At 30.7% G+C, this 18,204-nt stretch overlaps 3 protein-coding genes across 5 annotated transcripts; 2 read left to right on the top strand and 1 right to left on the bottom strand.

Moving 5' to 3' along the window:
- Positions 1-3,697: 3,697 nt before the first annotated feature.
- Positions 3,698-5,776, top strand: LOC129319331 (xyloglucan endotransglucosylase protein 7-like). The gene is made up of 3 exons (XM_054964363.1): positions 3,698-4,074; positions 4,172-4,365; positions 5,162-5,776. Exons 1-3 carry the CDS (start codon positions 3,787-3,789, stop codon positions 5,553-5,555), a joined length of 876 nt encoding a protein of 291 aa, XP_054820338.1. The 5' UTR covers positions 3,698-3,786; the 3' UTR covers positions 5,556-5,776.
- A 4,917-nt stretch (positions 5,777-10,693) lies between these two features.
- Positions 10,694-11,629, top strand: LOC129319891 (uncharacterized). The gene has a single exon (XM_054964986.1). It carries the CDS (start codon positions 11,226-11,228, stop codon positions 11,529-11,531), a length of 306 nt encoding a protein of 101 aa, XP_054820961.1. The 5' UTR covers positions 10,694-11,225; the 3' UTR covers positions 11,532-11,629.
- Positions 11,630-13,290: 1,661 nt separating this feature from the next.
- On the bottom strand, positions 13,291-17,717 carry LOC129320838 (protein HEAT STRESS TOLERANT DWD 1). 3 transcript variants are annotated; one of them, XM_054966489.1, is made up of 13 exons: positions 17,576-17,717; positions 17,270-17,403; positions 17,003-17,166; positions 16,524-16,602; positions 16,057-16,236; positions 15,866-15,964; positions 15,180-15,345; positions 14,990-15,093; positions 14,724-14,863; positions 14,568-14,640; positions 14,124-14,239; positions 13,880-13,997; positions 13,291-13,707 (listed from the first exon to the last, which is right to left on the bottom strand). In XM_054966489.1, exons 2-13 carry the CDS (start codon positions 17,315-17,317, stop codon positions 13,576-13,578), a joined length of 1,419 nt encoding a protein of 472 aa, XP_054822464.1. In that variant the 5' UTR covers positions 17,318-17,403; positions 17,576-17,717; the 3' UTR covers positions 13,291-13,575. The 3 variants fall into 3 exon arrangements, with proteins under 3 accessions (XP_054822464.1, XP_054822466.1, XP_054822463.1); XM_054966491.1 differs by having other exon boundaries at positions 17,270-17,399; positions 17,576-17,716; XM_054966488.1 differs by having other exon boundaries at positions 17,270-17,427; positions 17,576-17,715.
- Between the last annotated feature and the right edge of the window lie 487 nt (positions 17,718-18,204).

Raw genomic sequence — 18,204 nt, 5'->3', positions numbered from 1 at the left:
GACAAATACCCAAAATGGCCAAATCTTTTTTTCATAACATATATATTTAAAAAAAATCCTCTTTGTTTTGTTCCCGCATCTTTTTGTTGTCATGGAAAATCATGTAAAAAAATGTCAAATTCAACTAATTTTTTAAGGAACATATGCATAATTCAATGCACAATTGACTAATTGTTATTGCGAATTAATGCTTGAATACTGACCAACCAAATGAGAAGAGATATTTGAAGGCAAAATTTTGGGTAGAAGGCATGTATGATCAAAAACAAATGGCCAACATGCCATCCAACACAATCAATATGTTAAGTAGAAAATCACTTCTTATATGTACACACACATATCCCCTTAGAAACATGTCAAATTCAGGTAATTAAAGTGTATTTAATTTCACAGAGGTAAAAATTAGGGCGGGCTTGGCTCTTAAGGGCTCAAGCTCTAAAGCCCAGTCACTAAAATTTAATTTAATTTAATTCTGAGGCCCAACTTTTATTTAAAGGGCTCAAGGTTGGGCCTTTAAGTCCTTTTTTTAAAAAAAAATATTTATAATTTAAATAAATTATTTTAAAATTCAACATGAAATAAATTAAAGTCTCACATAAAATTGGATTAAGATTTAAAATTTAAAATATAAGATAAAGATTAAAATCTTTATCAATGTAAATCTAAATCCTCCTCTTCATCATCTAAAAATAAAATATTAAATCTCTCAATATAAATTTACTTATTGAAGATGGAGGTGAAGGTTTAATGTCAATTATCTTTACAACTTCTTATTCATTACCTATAATAAGTATTAACTAAATTATGTCATTATCAATCAAATATATGTATGTGTGTGTGTGTATAAAATAATCAGGCTTATCAAAGCTTGAAGGGCCACCCAATATAAGCTCTTTTTCACAAGATTTATCAAGGTCAGGTTCTCAAGCTTGCTTACTTTAAAAAAAATAATTTTTGAAGCTCAAATCCAAAGAGGATTTTTAGGCTTGGCATCTAGGCCTAACCCTTATTCCCAACTCTAATTTCACATACTCAGAAAAATGATAAATAAATAAATATGACAGAAACAAATAACAACATGCTCCTGTCAAAACTATAACTTGGATAATTTTCAACATAAAACCAAACACAAATTAAAGCCTTACAAATAAGAAGCACTTCTCCGTTGTTGAAATCCTGGTGGATTCAAATTAGAGTCAGTGGACAATACTAATTGTGAATGATACCCTCCCTCCCTACATATCTATAATTAAATCGCTTTCATCATTTTTATTGTAATCAACAAATTTAAATTTCATTAATTTTGTCTAAAATTTAAAAAAAATTTAACTTTATCCTTTAAAATATACAAAAAATAAAGTTTTATTAATGGTACGTTTTCAATAGCTTTCACAGAATTTTACTCTCTCTCTCTCTCTCTCTTTAATATTCTTTCACAGATGAAACCTTAAATGAAAAGCATTTTTAAAATTTTTTATTTTTTTTGAAAAAATAAAATTATAAAGTCTATTTAATAAGCTTCATTGATATGCATGATTTCATTTAAAAATATTTTATAATTTGAGATGGAGTACATACTTTAATGATGTGTTTGGATACCTATAAATTTGAGTTTGAATTTGAAGTTTGGCCAAATTTACTGTTCCAGCATTTAAAAATTTATGAATTTAAATTTTATAATTCCTTTATAATTTTAAATTATACTTATATCCTAATCATTTGAAATTTTAAACACCCAAGCATCTCATTTTCTTCACGTTTTTACTATTGATACTTCTATAACTCTTATATCTTTTTTTTTATCTTTTATCAATTAAAAAATAAAAATAAACTTATTTTTTTCAATTTTCCATCTTCATTTTGAATCTCAACTCATTACTCATTTTCATTTGAAATTTTTTAAACCACTTAAATAAAAAAATTTAAATATATGAATTTAAAATGCAAGATTTTAAATTTTAAATTCAAATATATCACTCCAAACACTACTTAAAAGTAAAATACTCTATTATTTAATAATTTTTTTAGCATTTAATAAAGACAAAACATTAACATAAATATAATAAGTATTAAAATATTTTATAAATAAAATTAAAATAAATACTCTATGAGCATTGTAGATCACAAAAAGGGGTAAGATATAGGGAGGGTGATCCGCATTATTAATTAGCTGGCATCCATTATAGAGAAGATGTTGAACCAAAAGGAGGGAGAGAAGTCAACCCTAATTGCTCCCTTATCCTTTCTACACGTTTCTACTTTCAACCACTCTTCTTTTATTCCACAACGCTTCCATTTTAATCCTCTCTCCTTCATTAATTACCCTCCATACCAAATCATAACTCTGTTTGCAGCTAACTATATTAATTGTTCCCTGTAATAACGTTATTTTCTTTATTATTGAATATTAATTAAAACGTACCGACCAATTTAATTGACCCATTGATTTTTTCTTTTTTCTAAATGAAATACTCTCTCTGTTATAAATTATAAAATATTTTTAAATAAAATTTTATATATCAATAAATATCATTAAATACATCTAACAACCTTATTTTTTTAAAATAAAAATATAAACTTTTAAAAATATTCATTATTTAATATATTAAAAAGAGAAAGAACAGAAATTAATTATAGAGAGAGAAAGGGTAATATTAAAATTGACGTATTTAATGAAATCTTAATCTATCCAAAGTATTTTATATTTTAAGATAAAAAAAACTCATTTAAAAATATTCTAAATTTGAGATGAAAGGAATAGGATCATGTAAATACATAAACAAAGGTAATAAGGAAAAAAACATGACTTGATATCTTAAATTAATATGAAATATACACATATGATTAATTATCTAACTCGACCCGAGATTCAATCGTTGTCACTTCCAATTAGAAAGAGCATTTCCCAAAAACATTTACACAAACTTGAAACTGAGACTTTGTGTTTATACTTCGTAAACAATATGAGGCAGGCATTTATTTTTTTAGTAAAATAGTATATCATTTACAAACTAGTATGCTATCTGATAGAGATAAAAATATTATGCATACCCCACCTAGTCCTTAATATAAGGCAAAATTAGAGTAATTAATTTTATTTTTTAAATTTTATACTTGTTTATTTATTATGATTTCAATTCTAAAACAATAATTTATTATATTTATTAATTATAAAGAAGAATAAAATTAAAAAATTATATATTCGTATATAATTTTAAAATTATAACTAATATTTTTTTAATAAGCACAAAGTTAGGTTAACTTAGCTCGATATTCCAAGGAATTTTGAAAATTAAAAATGCTCTGTTTCTTTCTTTAAATGCTCTTAAAAAAAATATATTTGTTTATTAAAAAATATAAGACATTTTTAATCAAAACTTAACTTTTAATAAAGTAATTTTTTTTAAACTAACACCATTTTTTTATACTTACATCTATTTAATAAATTATTTTATCCTAAAATAAAATAAAATATAATTTATTTATTAAGAGTATTTTTTTTAAAAATATAATAATTAAGTTTTGAAGTATTATAAATATTTTATATTTTTTAATATTTAATTCTTAAAAAATATTTTATATTTTTGAACATGTTCTAATTTTTAAGAAACGCAGTCGCCACCAACTTGGAATCTCCCCTCTCTCCCTCACAGCCATCTCCGTCTCTGTGTATATATAGACGCCCACCTTCACGACTCTGCATATCCAATCCAGACTTGGTTGGCTTTTTCCTCATTTCTCTTCCTCTCTTTGCCACCCAAAAACATCCAAAAATTCTTGGAAATAATGACCAACAGCAACCATAACCACGTCATGATCAAATCCTCCGTCCTCCTCCTCCTCCTCAGCTTCCTCGTTGCCGCTGCCTCCTCCGGAAACTTCAACCAGGACTTCCAAATCACCTGGGGCGACGGCCGCGCCACCGTCCTCGACGGCGGCCGCCTCCTCACCCTCTCTCTCGACAAGTCCTCCGGCTCCGGCTTCCGCTCCGTCAACCAATACCTCTTCGCAAAGATCGACATGCAGCTCAAACTCGTCCCCGGAAACTCCGCCGGCACCGTCACCACTTACTACGTACGTATTAACTCATCATCCTCATCATCTTCTTCTTCTCTCTTTTATATATTTACAGTGTGTGTATATATTTATATATTTGTTGGTGATGATGCAGTTAAGTTCAGAGGGGCCAACTCATGACGAAATAGACTTTGAATTTCTGGGAAATTTGAGTGGCGATCCTTATATTCTTCATACCAACATATACGCGCAAGGGAAAGGTAACAGAGAGCAGCAGTTTTATTTGTGGTTTGATCCCACCAAAGACTTTCACACTTATTCCATTCTCTGGAATCCTCAAACCATCATGTACGTATTACTTATATTACATCTCTTAATTATCCTTCTTTATTTCAATTATATACGTATATATGCTCAAATGCATATATTTTTCTAGTTAATTTCATTTATTTCTTGTGCTTGGCCAAATACATAATATTTACCCCTCATTCAAAAAAGCTTCGTTGTGTCATCACTTGTACTTAAGTTTAGTTGTTTGATGATAGCTCCTTTGAAGCTCTTTATACGTATATTAATTATTAATTTATTATAACAAAGTTTGTATTGGGGTTAGGTAGTGTTCCATTTATTTGGTGTTTTTGTTCATTCTGGCTCAAAAAGAAAATTATACTTTGGCTAATGTTGCGGTTGCAACCGTAGCAATATCAAATAAATTACAATTATTTACTTACATAATTTTTTAAATGATAATATAAAATTTAATAGGAACAATTACAATCAAGTTTCAAATAAAAAATTAATTATTTTTTCAGTCCATTTTACAAGTCCAATTGATATGTTTACATATCAAATTTCAGTGAACAAGATTTATAAATAGTTAATTTTTTTATTGAGATCTATATGGAATTCTCCCAATATAATATATTCGAATAATCTAGACTTAAATTGGGTTGTTCCTAAAAACAAGAGTTAAAACTTTCTCAATATTTAAACTCAGATGTCATTTAAGACATGTCGGGTCTTTTCTACTAATATACTGTATAATCCCAATCATTGTTTGTTAATAAAAAAATTGAGGTGGAGAAAATGTGTGTAAATTAAAGCTATATTAATTAATTATATATGTGCTGGATTGAGAAATCAGATTCTCAGTGGACGGCACACCAATAAGAGAATTCAAGAACATGGAATCAAGAGGGATTCCATTTCCAAAGAGCCAAGCAATGAGACTATACGGAAGCCTCTGGGACGCAGAAGATTGGGCCACCAGAGGAGGACTTGTGAAGACTGATTGGACCAAAGCTCCTTTCACTGCCTCTTTCAGGAACTTCAATGCTCAAGCCTGTGTTTCTTCGGCGTCGTCTTCTTCTTCCTCCTGCAACAGCGGCGGCTCGTCGGACCAGTCGTGGCTGAAACAGTCGCTGGACTCGACCGGACAAGCCAGAATCAAGTGGGTGCAGAAGAATTACATGATTTATAACTATTGTACTGATACCAAGCGATTCCCTCAAGGCCTCCCTCCTGAATGCTCTCTCTGATCGATCTAGAGAGATAAAAGGGCCCCACACAAAAAAAAAAAAAAAAACAGAAGAAAAGAAAAGTCAAAAAAACTGCGCCTTGCAAGTGGGGCTCACCTATGGGGGAATTTTATTGAGTTTCTTTTTTTTTTTTTTGGGTTTTCTTTCAGGTTAATTTACTTCGTTCTTGGTCTTGTGGAAATTCGTGGTTAATGAGTAGAAATAAATGATGTCTATTTCAATTGTGTGACTTGCATATAATTTTGAAATCTAGATATGAGTAAATATTAATTTTCAAGGTCTTTTATGAAATAGAGGTAAATTTTACACAAATTTATCTTAAGTTTTGTTAAATTACATAGAATTTTCTCTACCTTTTTTGAAATTAGAAAATTTTCTATTAAAAATAAGCAACATTAATTCCAACAAAAGTGAATAGATATATGGGGGAATTTACTACGTGTCTTCCAAGCAAATTTGTATGGGCTTTTAAAAAAAATTAATATTTTAATCTTTTAACTTTTAATTCACTTGTAACTCAGTTCATTAACTATGACTCACTACAACTCAATCCCTCAACTTTTGATTTACCTATAATTCAATCCTTATTTTTTAATTTTTTTAAAAAAATTTCTTATCAAATAAGAGGGATAAAAAAATGGTCATATATTATTGTAAAATATCCTTCTCTTGCTCATTGATGTGAGATATAAGCTAACATGAAAAAAATAACAAAAGTTTAAGGATAAATTTGTAAGTGATCCAAAAGTTGAGGGACTAATTCATAGGCGAGTCATAGTTGAAGGACTGAGTCACAGCGAGTCATAATTGAGAGATTAAGTTATAAGTGAATTAAAAGTTGGAGGACTAAAAGATCAATTTTTCCTTTAAAAAAAAAGAAATTGTGAATTTTATCAGAATTTAAAGGAAAGCATATAAATTATGAAAACCATATAAGTTGTTTTTCTATCAAAAAAATTGGAAAATGACAATTAAAAACCCTCTAAAAACATGAATTCTAATTAAGGATAATAATATTTTGAAATTTTAGTTAAGGACCATAGTCCTTAATTCGGATAAAAAAATATAGTTAATGAGGTGAGATTCATTAACACCACTTGGGGATTCACTAACCTAAATTGATAAAATTGCTAACATATATTGTGAAGACATGAAACCTTACTTGAGAATCGATTGTTTAACAAAAAAATGTCTTGAAAATTCATTAACTCAACTTGAAAAAAATTTTAACATATATTGTGAAAACATAAAACCCTACTTGGAAATCGATTGTTTAACAAAAAGTGATTTGTCCAAATTGAAAATTTTTTATTAATCAATCGATTCTCAAGTGGGGTTTCATGTTTTCACAATATATGTTAAAAAAATTTTTAAGTCGGGTTAATAAATTCTCAAATGGTGCTTTTTGTTAAATAATCAATTTTCAAGTAGAGTTTTATATTTTCATAATATACGTTAGCAATTTTTTCAAGTTAGTTTAGTAAATTCCTAAGCGGCGTTAGTAAATTTTATCTCACAAACATTATTTTTTTATCCCAATTAAAGATCATGGTCTTTAATTGAGATTTTAAAATGTTATGGTCCATTAATATTCTTAAAGGGTTCTTAATTGTCATTTTCCCAAAAAATATAAGTTGTGAAAATAAAGACAATGTATATGTCTAATTTTAAGAATTGAATATACACAAAGACACAAAACATACATAGTCCATAAGATTAATTCGTCACTTTCATGCTGCTTGAATAAAATATTCTTCTAATCCTATGATATGGCTTCAAGAAAACTACACGAATGGGAAGGCAAAGCGATCTGTCTTACTCTCTCCATTAAAATATATATATATATATATATATAAAGAGTGTACCAGTATATATATATATATATATATAATATTTTTGTACGCTAAAATTGTAAGTGTCGCATGGTTTTAATATGGTTTATTATTCCGGCAAAAAATGGGTTTTTATAAATTTGCTAGTTAATTAATTAAGAACACTAGCTATCCATCTAGAATAAATAAGAGAGAGAATTCGAGGATTATTGTATTTAATATATTTGACTTCTTGTCCTCCGTCCTCTTGAAATGGTCAAAGCGAGAAGACGAGGATGTTTGAAGAAGAAACAAAAATATAAAATACAGAATTTTGGACCAAAAAAATAATAAAATACAGAAGTGAATGAGAACAAAATTGTTGTCAATGAGTAATAATTTCTCTGTTAAGAGGTAATCGTATAGAATGGAATTGAGTTTTCCCTCGTATTGGATTTTTTTGACTTTGTTTAAGTTATTTTGCAGTCTAATTTTTGTACGCTTTTGAATTGGTACTATCGTTTGAATTGTTCCAGCTAATAAAAACCTGATGCGTAATATTAAATATGAATACTAGGTTTAGAGTAAATAATAAATAAATTATCCATCTTGTGTTAAATTAAAAAATAATATTATTTTGAATAAAATTTATTTGATAATATATTTAATTATGACAGTTAAAAAATTGCTTATAGGATAATTTTTATATTTATTTATAAAAACAATCATAAATCATTCAAATCAAGTGAATGATTTAAGCTCGTTTAAAAACTAAAATATACCATTTTTCTCTCCAAACAAAAAGAAAGAATTTGGGTTGAGAACTAAGATATGATGATGATGAAAAATTTGCCTGTTCCACCAAATGTTCCACGTGTGAATGGTTATGGTTATATATATAGAAGCTTTCTACAAAAATTTGCAAGATCTTAATTAGTAATTTAAAATAATAAGTACCTTGTTAAAATGATGTTAAGCAAATGGCAATGTGAAAGTTTGAATTATAATAGTGGTATATGGAAAAGGGGAGGATACTTGAAATTAAACTCAGACCATAAGACGTTGAGAAAGAGACGAGTTGGTATAGGGCTAAAATGGTAAATATATTTTTAACCAAAAAAATGGTGAATACAGTGTTAAAAACTTAAAGGGAATTAAATTTTGGACCCTTGGGCCCTAACTCATACTGGGCATTTGCAGGGAGATTTTTTTTTTTTCTTTTCTTGGGCTGAAGCATTTGAAGGCGATCACAAAAAGGACTTCTAAATACCCAAAGAATTTTTTTTTTTTGAATTGAAGAATCCATAATGAATTAATGAAATGTTTAGTATGTAAAAAAAATATTTTTTTCAGATAGAAAATGAAAAATATATTCGTTTCTTTTTTTAAGGTACATTTTTTATTTTTTTAATAATGTTTTCTATATATCAAACATTGTTTTTTAATTATAAAGGTAAGTGCTGATAACTTGAAGTTACAACCAAGTTTAACCTCGTGAACTCCCAATTACAACTTACAAGAGGACTTCCACATCATTATGCCAAAGGGGATTCACAAAGGGGAAAATTTTGTGTAATGCATATTGTACCTATATACTCATTACTCAACATTTTATTTGTTTTAAACATTTATAAATAAATTTTATATGCCTTTCCTTATTTAGGAAAATCTCATCATATCCAATCAACTAATTAACTTTATAAATTAGGATAAATAAGCAAATTACTTTCTAAATTTTAGGTCTAGTAATACTACAGATCCTGAACTTATTTATTATATAAATTATTTCCCTAACTTCTAAAAACTATACAATATGATCCTTATCATTAATAAAAGTTCACTTTAATCATTAGTTAACTAGAACATGACTTCAAAAATTATATAAAAGGAATTTTTTGATAATGGTTAAAGTAAACTTTTGTTAATGGCAGAAAATAAATTACATTATTTTTAAAAGTTGAAAAAATAATTTGCACATTAAACAAGTTCATGATCTATAATGTTATTGAATTTAAAGTTTAAGGGTCAATTTGCTCATTTACCCTGTGAATTATAGTTTTATAAATAATATGTATATTTTCGCTCATCAAATGATTTATTCTAATAATAAACTAATCAGATTATTTGCAAAACAATCAAAAAATTTCTACTTAATTATATAGTAATACTAAGTTTGCTATATTAAAATAAATCACCAATTATTGAATAGTCAATAAGCACATTAAGTTCAAAATTCAAAAGCGAATTGATGACATCCAAGTTTAAACATGAAATTTAATAAAGGAAACGATGTCAAAAAATCATCAATAATAAAAAGACATATTAGTATTTGAAAAATATAGAATGCGCATTTCAGCAATTGGAATAAATCCAAACCAAAACAAACATAGCAAAGTGCCTTTTAAGAGCACAACACAAATGACAAATCTCCACTAAACTAATACTCTTCTAATCAGTATATTTTATCAGAACCAATAAAAATTTTAAAATTTATTAACTTTATTTTAAAATTTAATAAATTCTCAACTTTACTTCTATTAAATATACATTCTTTAATAGTACATTTTTTCTCTCCAACATTCAACATAAAAGAAAAAATTTATATTAAAAATTTAATGAAGTAACTTATAAATAAAAAGATATCTTCTTTTTGCCTTATAAATACATCCATAGAGAATATATAATTAACAAAATTAGGTATGTGACCGTACTCAAGGAACACGTAGATCCAACCACATTATAAACTTGGGCAAATTGTGAGTGGATTCCAATTACAAGACTTACTTATAAACAAGTCTCATAAATTTGTAAAAATACTTAAATCAGCTCCTAAGACTTGATCATTGATTGTAATAAATTTTTTAATAAAATGACAATGTTTTTAGACTCACATACCTTTGATTTACGTTGACCGGTATTGATTGATCACATGCAGCCATTGACTGATCACAAGTCGGGATTAAACGATCAAAAATATTTTATTAAAATATTAATATTTTAATATTTACAAGTCAAACATCATATATCTACACTTGATTTTTTAAAATTTACAAGTCAAAATTTTTACATTTACAACTTAACTTCTTAAAAATTTATCTCTACATTTAATCACAAATCTATGAGATTTATTTGCATATAAGTTTTTGATTTGGATCTTATATGTAATTTTTTCAAAAAAACCTTTGATACTCTCCTTTTCTTTTAAACATTAGGCCACGTTCCACATTTATTTACTGTCTCTTACGACATGTTGCAGAGTGGAAGCGTGCAGCATTACAAGGGATCATTATTCAAAGGTTCATTCACCGCTCTGAGACTGAAGAAACACATGAAAGTGACGAGAGCAGCCGAATCAAAACTTTTTTTAACAATCATTTCCTTATTTTGAGTTCCACAGCTTCATCTTCTCTCTTGTAAATTTGACACAAAGCCAAATCCCAACCGAGTCAGATCCCATTCACTTCCAAAGCTTTACTCAGACTCAGACAGCATCAGCACAATGCAGACCCACGCGCCTGCCACGTGCATCACCTTCGGTGCCTCCCTCCATTCTCTTTCCTCCTCTACATCTTCTTCTTCTTATTCTTCTACCATCACTTGTCATTTCTGACACCTTAATTTTATGAGCATGATGGATTGGTGGCACAAGCTGAGAAGATCTTGTAGCCTTGTTCCTCGTCTGTTCAAACTTCGCAAATCGGTTGGTGGGTTCTCCTGAAAATCGTAACTTTTTCTACTTTCTTCCTCGTTCTTGAACTTTTCTTTCTTTCTTTCTTCTTCTTCTCTTTTAGTAGTTTTAAGTGGTGATTGATTGAAGAGAGGATTTGTTGGAGGACACTGTTGTGGTAGGTTTGATGGGATGGATAGATGCTCTGTTTTTGACGTGGCAGTTAACAGTGGAGGCGGCGGCGGCGGTGGAGGAGGAGGCAGCGACGGAGCTGGAGGGTTGCTGAAGCTTAGAGATGATGTGGAAATGTGTGGGTACAGAGATGTGGAGGTGATGTGGAACATGTTGAACATAAAGCAGATGCAGAAGATGGAAGTGGAAGGAAGAGGAAGGGTGAGAGTGAAGGTGAAGGTGAAGCTGAAGGTCAAGAATGGCAAGGGTAGCAGCAAGCAGAGACCTGTTTGGAGGCTTTTATTTTGGACTAATCATAGCCCGTAACTTGATCATGATGATCAATTACGTTGATCGGGAGCAGCGTTCAGAGTTGACAGTTGATGATGAGTAAATAATGAGTGATACAGAGGAATGTGACTGTTTCATCAAGTATACACACACACACACACTCACATGCACGATAATCAACTTTGGTTCTCAAATTTTATGAAATTTTGGATTAAGTGAAAGTTTAGTTTTTTTTTTTGGGGCAAACTTTGCAAATGTTTATATCAGTGCCTTTTGATCATGGCCTTTTTGTTCTCGCGTAGCAAAGCTCTGTTTTTGCAGCCAAAGAAGAGTTTTATCAGTCTTTTAAATCAATTTAGATAACATCAATACTTTTTTAAACAAAAAATGAATGATTTTATATTAATTCATATCATGAAAATATAGTCTCTTATTTCTCTCTAATGTGGAAAATGAGATATGCGTAGACAAGTTTAGGCTAGCCTAACAAAAGTTCCCCCTTTTATTAAGTTGAGTTTATTTATTTAGATTGAAGAAAGAAAAAGAAATGAAATTCAACTTTTTTATTTATATTTATTTTATAAAATATAAACATGAGAAATTAAAAAAAAAATTGACATATTCCCCCTTCCCCTTCCCCACTCTTGTTATCGTGCATTTGTGCTTCTGAAATCAATATCATCAAAGTATGAAAATAAAATACGAATTTAATAGAAATTTCTACTATTTAAAATTTATAAATAATCAATTACACGATTCTTCTCGAATTCCAAACATTTTTGAATGTTTTTTCTATGCACATTTCATTGGAATTTGCATCTTTCGTATCCTTTTAATATTTTTCTACAAGTTTCAAAAAAATTGCATAAAATATGAAAATTCTCTAGGCTGTAGAAAACAAAAATGAAAGCAACATGTGCTTGAGTAACTATGAACATGAAGGATGAGTGGCGCCTTGGGTTTAGTCAGAAACTTGGATCAATCCGATTTATCATTACTATTGTGAAAGGAATCTACAGGGTTCTAAAGAATGTCATTGTTTACACTGATAGTGTCCTACTGTTGAATTTGCTGCTAAGAGATAATATAATGAACCATCCTTACTAAGAGCTATTAATTAAAGGATTTAGGAGAACTTTGAATAAAAATTGGGATGTCTTTTGAAGGTGTGTAAAGCATATATTCATTCCATCCTTACATCTAAGGTATTTTTAATTAAATTTTACATATTAATAAAAGTTTTTTATTTAATTAAAAACTCATAAAATCATAGAATTTTTTCAATTTTGCCCCTAATAAATGTCACAATTAACATTATAGTAGTAGATAAAACACATAATTAATTTATCTTTCCCGTTTCAAAATAAAGATAAAATTATTCAATTACTTAAAATTATTATAACACCTCTCGTATTGAAACATAAGTTTATAAAAAAACACCTTATGTATATAAAACTAAGAGTATATTTCAGAAGCTAAAAAAATTATTTAAAAGAACGAAACAACCAAACCACCTTCCGGCAAATAATCTATTTTCCCTTGAAGCTTTTCTTCCTAGATTTTCATTCTTGTAAAAGGATCACAGCACTGCTTTACCGTTGAAGTATTGCTTAATTTTAAAGTTACATGATTCCATGAGAGAGAAACATTGTTTCAAATAGATCAATAACTTTCTAATTTACTCCACCAAGTGTTCTTCAATTTTCTTCAAACCTCTTTTGTTCCCCCCACCCTCGGGTTAAGCCTTCATAATATATAGGCACTGCTTCAATGGACCCAAAACCTTGTTTAAATATATCTCAAGCCCAAAATTCTAATCAGTTTGATTAATTTTCAAAATCGTAATCAGTTCATATACCCTTCATTGAGAATAAAACAGAAAAATAATTAGACATGACCAGTTATGCATCAACCCACAGCAAAACTCAGTGGAATGACATGGAAATGAAGGGGGAATGCTGTAGTTAACATTACAAAACTTTTGCTTAAAAAAATCCGACACACTACTTTACACCAAAAATTATTGCACCAGATATGTGTGCCCATGATTTGCAGGAAATGTCCCCAGCAATGCCAAGTATCAAGGGCCCTCAGATGGTAAGGTTGTTTGAATATTTGAAGGCATAAGGATGTTAAATCCATCTGCTGCGGTAGACACAATCATTCCAGGAATTTGAGGATGCCAGTGTAGTTCTTTAAGGTCTTTCTGTCCCTGTTTCAATTCAACCGAATAAATCAGAAGCAATGTTTTTGAAATCAGACAGAAACTTATTGCACGGTTCAAACATATAACCAGAGACCAGAACCGGTGCCAGTTCCTGGAAAACCATAATCAGGAGTTACACCATCTAAATGAATATGGAGACTGAAATACCACAACCTACCTGATGAATAAATAGAAGTTGAGGAGGCAGGTCTTCAGGGGACTTTACTTGTTCCTTGGTTTGAGCTTTAAATTCAGCTTCTTCTTCCTCATCCTTTTCTAAGGAAAGGTCCCATATTCTATGGTTGAAGCCAATGCAGAACTTTTAAAATCCCAAATATATAAATTTAAAACAAACTTGTTGATACGCCAAGGTCTGTTTGGAATGTCAAAGAAAAACATGCTATCAATACCACGTCACTTACGTGAGCTGATTATCAGATGATGAGACAGCCAAAGAAGAAGCTTCATGTGGGCTCCACTCGATGGATGTGATTGGGTGCTTGTGGTATTCAAAATGTGCTACCACAGAATCTCCATCCTACCCACAAATCAACACACATTCACGTCAGCTTTATTTTTTTTTTCTTTTTCTTTTTGTTTTTATCAAAAAAATCACAAATAAAACATGACTATATATTTGCAAATTTAATAATGTGAACTTCAATTGCTAATGTAGATATAATTGTGAGCTTCAAAAAGGATAACAGAATACAACAGCACTGGGTTGCACAAGGTTCACAAAGAACGAGTCTTCTGCTATAACATATAAAAAAATGTGCTCAAAAGAATTGACACAACATTCTATGGGGAACATAAAACACTTTTAGCATGATGAGAGAGACATTCACAGCCAGGCTGAGACATACCTTGAGCAATCTAAGATCACGAATAGAAAATGTCCCATCATCACTCCCAGAGGCCAACATGCAACTGGCCAACCTACAGAATTTAGTACAAAGCAAGCATGAGATATAGAATTGCAATAAAGTTCAAGGAGCATCATTAAACTCATTGTCGCACACCTGTTCCATGACATGACATTAACATCAGCATTATGAGCTTTAAAAGATGTCACCGCTGACTTCCCTAGACGGGTATCCCATATTGCAATACTCCCATCAATAGAACAAGAAGCAAACACATTAGGTTCTGTGGGGCTCCACTGCAAGGATGAATAGAATTTTTAGAATATTTGAGAGAGTAAAAAACAGATTTATTGGAAATGACACTGCAAATTGGATACACTAAATACAACGAGCTCATGTTGCTTTGTGTGTTAAATGCTCACCTGTAGATCTTCAACACTTGCTTTATGTGCAGCATTCATTTTGTCAACATTCCAGGTTGCAGCAGATGTGGGCTTCCACAGATATATGCAATTCTTGCAATCCCCTTGAAAATGAAGAGGATGATTAAATCTTGAGTAGGAGACAATGATTCATTAAATTAAGCTAAACTAAAAGGCAAACTGAGATTACCAGATACAAGCATTCCAGGATCTACAGAACTCCAGTCTATGGCATAGCCTTCATCTTGATGCTTAAACTTAGCCAGCGGATTCTGATTAAAAACTGAAGCTGCTCCTTGGGCACCTTCTGTTTCTGATTCTGCTAGAGCATTGAGATGAGATTTGAAGTCCCAGACCTGCAAATTAAATATTCACGGGTAAAACCATATGCAAAACTGAAATATAACTCAATGAAAAACAAAGTCAGATTTTTGTGGCCAAAAGAGAAAGCAATAGGCTCATGCTCAATGAGTCACAGCCCATTAGAATTTATAGCAAAAAGTTTAAGAACGAAATCAGAGAAGCAGGGGCAATCAGAAGGAATGGTTTTAATCTAGTAGAGTATAGTTAGTCAAATAATCGTATTGTGTTGTTTAAAATGCTATTAATAACAGTTACCTTGAATCTAACTTAGGCATACTCAACACTGTATCAAAATGGTAACACGGTAAAAACAACGTTGATTCCATGAACACATTACAAATAAGAAATAATAACATATAAGTAGCAAGAACATAATTTATCATTCCACTACGAGCATCCTGACATATACTACACATAAACTATTAAGTATCAATTTCTATGAAACAAATTATATTAATCCATCATTACACAAATCATAAACCAGAAAAGGGGGAATTGGTTAGAAAATATAACCTGTACATAGCCAGTATCTGCCCAAGCTGCACATATATGAGGATTTTGAGTCATGGAGCGTATGCGGTTGATACATCCTTCATGAGATACCTTGCGCAACTGTAGAATAGAAATGAAAGGATTAATGAGAAATGTTATGTTAGAACAGCAAGGATCTTAAGTATAACAAGGTCAAATTTACAAGACATTGCCTGCAAAATGGGAGACTTAGAACTATCAGGATCTTCATCATCACTATCATCCTCACTATCACTATTGTCACTATCCATTTCAGCATCATCAGCTGCAGGTTTAGGCACCAGTTCACGTCTTTTCCCAGAGATATTTGATACTTTAAAAATTCCAATAGAATTCCATGAAGCTTTCTCTGCCTGCACAAGCACCATCATATCAATATGACAAAGTCAAAAGTGTGAATAACAAAAGACAAAAATATAAATGAAGATGATGAAAGGGGGCATTTGGTTTCATTCTGTTCATTACTTTGAGAGATTTCCACCCCAAAAAATAAAATAAAAGAAAGAACAAATATTGCAAGACATGAAATCAACTTGTTTGCCTTCACAACTAATAGTTCCACAAACTAATCCAACAGAAAGTTCCCTGAAGTCGGCCATCACTCATACGAAAATCTTCACCAGACAAATCTAAAACTCACCTGAGTCCCTGCCATGAAATATACTGTGTGAGGAAATTCAGTCCGAAGTAAGCCCAGAGCGTCACGAACAATGTCAAAACTGTCAAAACATATTTACAATAAAGTACATAAATGAAGGCCAGAAAGTGGTCGCCAAGACTCTCATTTTGAATATCAATACACGATGGAAAAGGGCATCCGCGTAACAACCACGTATCTCAGGATCTAAAAGCCAAGCAATAGCTTATTCTATCCTATCTTAATAAAAGAAGTTCAAAAACATATATCCACTACACAGACAGCACAGGGTTCTACCTAATTCACATTCGTATAAGGGAAATAAAGCAAAATTCTTTGAGAATGAGAAAGTAAGCAGCGATAACTATACAAAGAACAGTCCCATAATAATTATACAAGCCTAATTTTTTTTTTCTTTATTTAACTCGTGAAGCAAGCAAAAAGAGGGGGGGTAAAAGGATAGTAAAAAACCGTTAAGTCACCTCAAACAGGGCCATCCAATGTGGAAGGCATGAAGAGAATTGTAAGCAGAAGGATCACACTGAAGCTCCTCCCCTTCCTCCAGCTTGTCCACACCCGGTTGCCATACCTTGGCGGGAGCTGAAGGTATGGAAGAAGAAGATGAGCCATCCCCTTTCTTAGCGCCCTGAATTTTAATCGCAGAACCAAATACGTTAGTCAATGCCAAAAAGGAAAAAAAAAAAAAGGATTTTTCGAAGAAAATTCAATAATAATTGACAGGACTTAACCTTGTTCTTCCTCTTAGCTTTCTTGGGATTGTTTATGCTGCGAGTCATTGTAGAGTACTTGGCGATTCTGCTTTACTTTTTTTACCTCGGATTGAAGGCTTATTAACAAAACTCAGGATTGGATTGTCGCCTGGCTGAGAAAGTAGCCGCTTTAGTTTCTTCACAAAAGATTATATGGTTAATTCAAATGCATTAATGGCTGTTGGCTGTTACAACAGAAGTTTGGCCAAGCAAAAAAAAAAAAACAAAACAAACAAAACAAAGACGGAAAGAAAGAGAAGAGCGAAAACGACAGGAGTTACAAACCTTCCTACAACAGAAAAGAAGACACAGGGCAGATGCGAAGCAGCAAATGAGCTACCGACGGTGAGAACAAACGCTGAAGACACGACGGAACTAGCTGTTTCTGCGGTGAAGAAAGCTCAGGGATTACCGCACGAGTGGAGGCAGAGCAGAAGCAGAACGTTTAGGCCTTAGGGCTTGTATGAAGGATTGAAACGCATAGCTTCAAAGAGAAAACACATTCATTATTTATCCAAAAAAAAGGAAGAAGAAGAAGAAAATACATTAATTAAAGTTTATCAAATAATAATAATAATAATAATGATCCATTATCTATTACCTTGACAAATATCCATTGTCTATTATCTATTATATCTATTATAATTTATATATAGGGTTTCTGGGCTTGCCTCGGGGTTGGAGATGATCGTTTTCATGGTTACTTTGTTTAAGCTTTTTTTTTTAATATGAGAAAATTACTTATTTTTGTCAAAAAATTAATTTTAAAAGTTTATGATACTTATTTAAATTTTTAAAATAATCAAAATCTGAAAAATAAATTTTTGATTATTTTAAAAACAATCTTAAATAGTTTTCAAAAAAATTATATAATGCGATTATAAATGAAAGAGAATGTTATAAAATATATAAAT

The sequence above is a fragment of the Prosopis cineraria genome, unplaced genomic scaffold (genome assembly GCF_029017545.1).
Source record: "Prosopis cineraria cultivar Desert tree isolate PC_DT_omini unplaced genomic scaffold, ASM2901754v1 PC9, whole genome shotgun sequence".
NCBI lineage: Eukaryota > Viridiplantae > Streptophyta > Magnoliopsida > Fabales > Fabaceae > Prosopis > Prosopis cineraria.
This window is presented reverse-complemented; position numbering and strand designations above follow the sequence as displayed.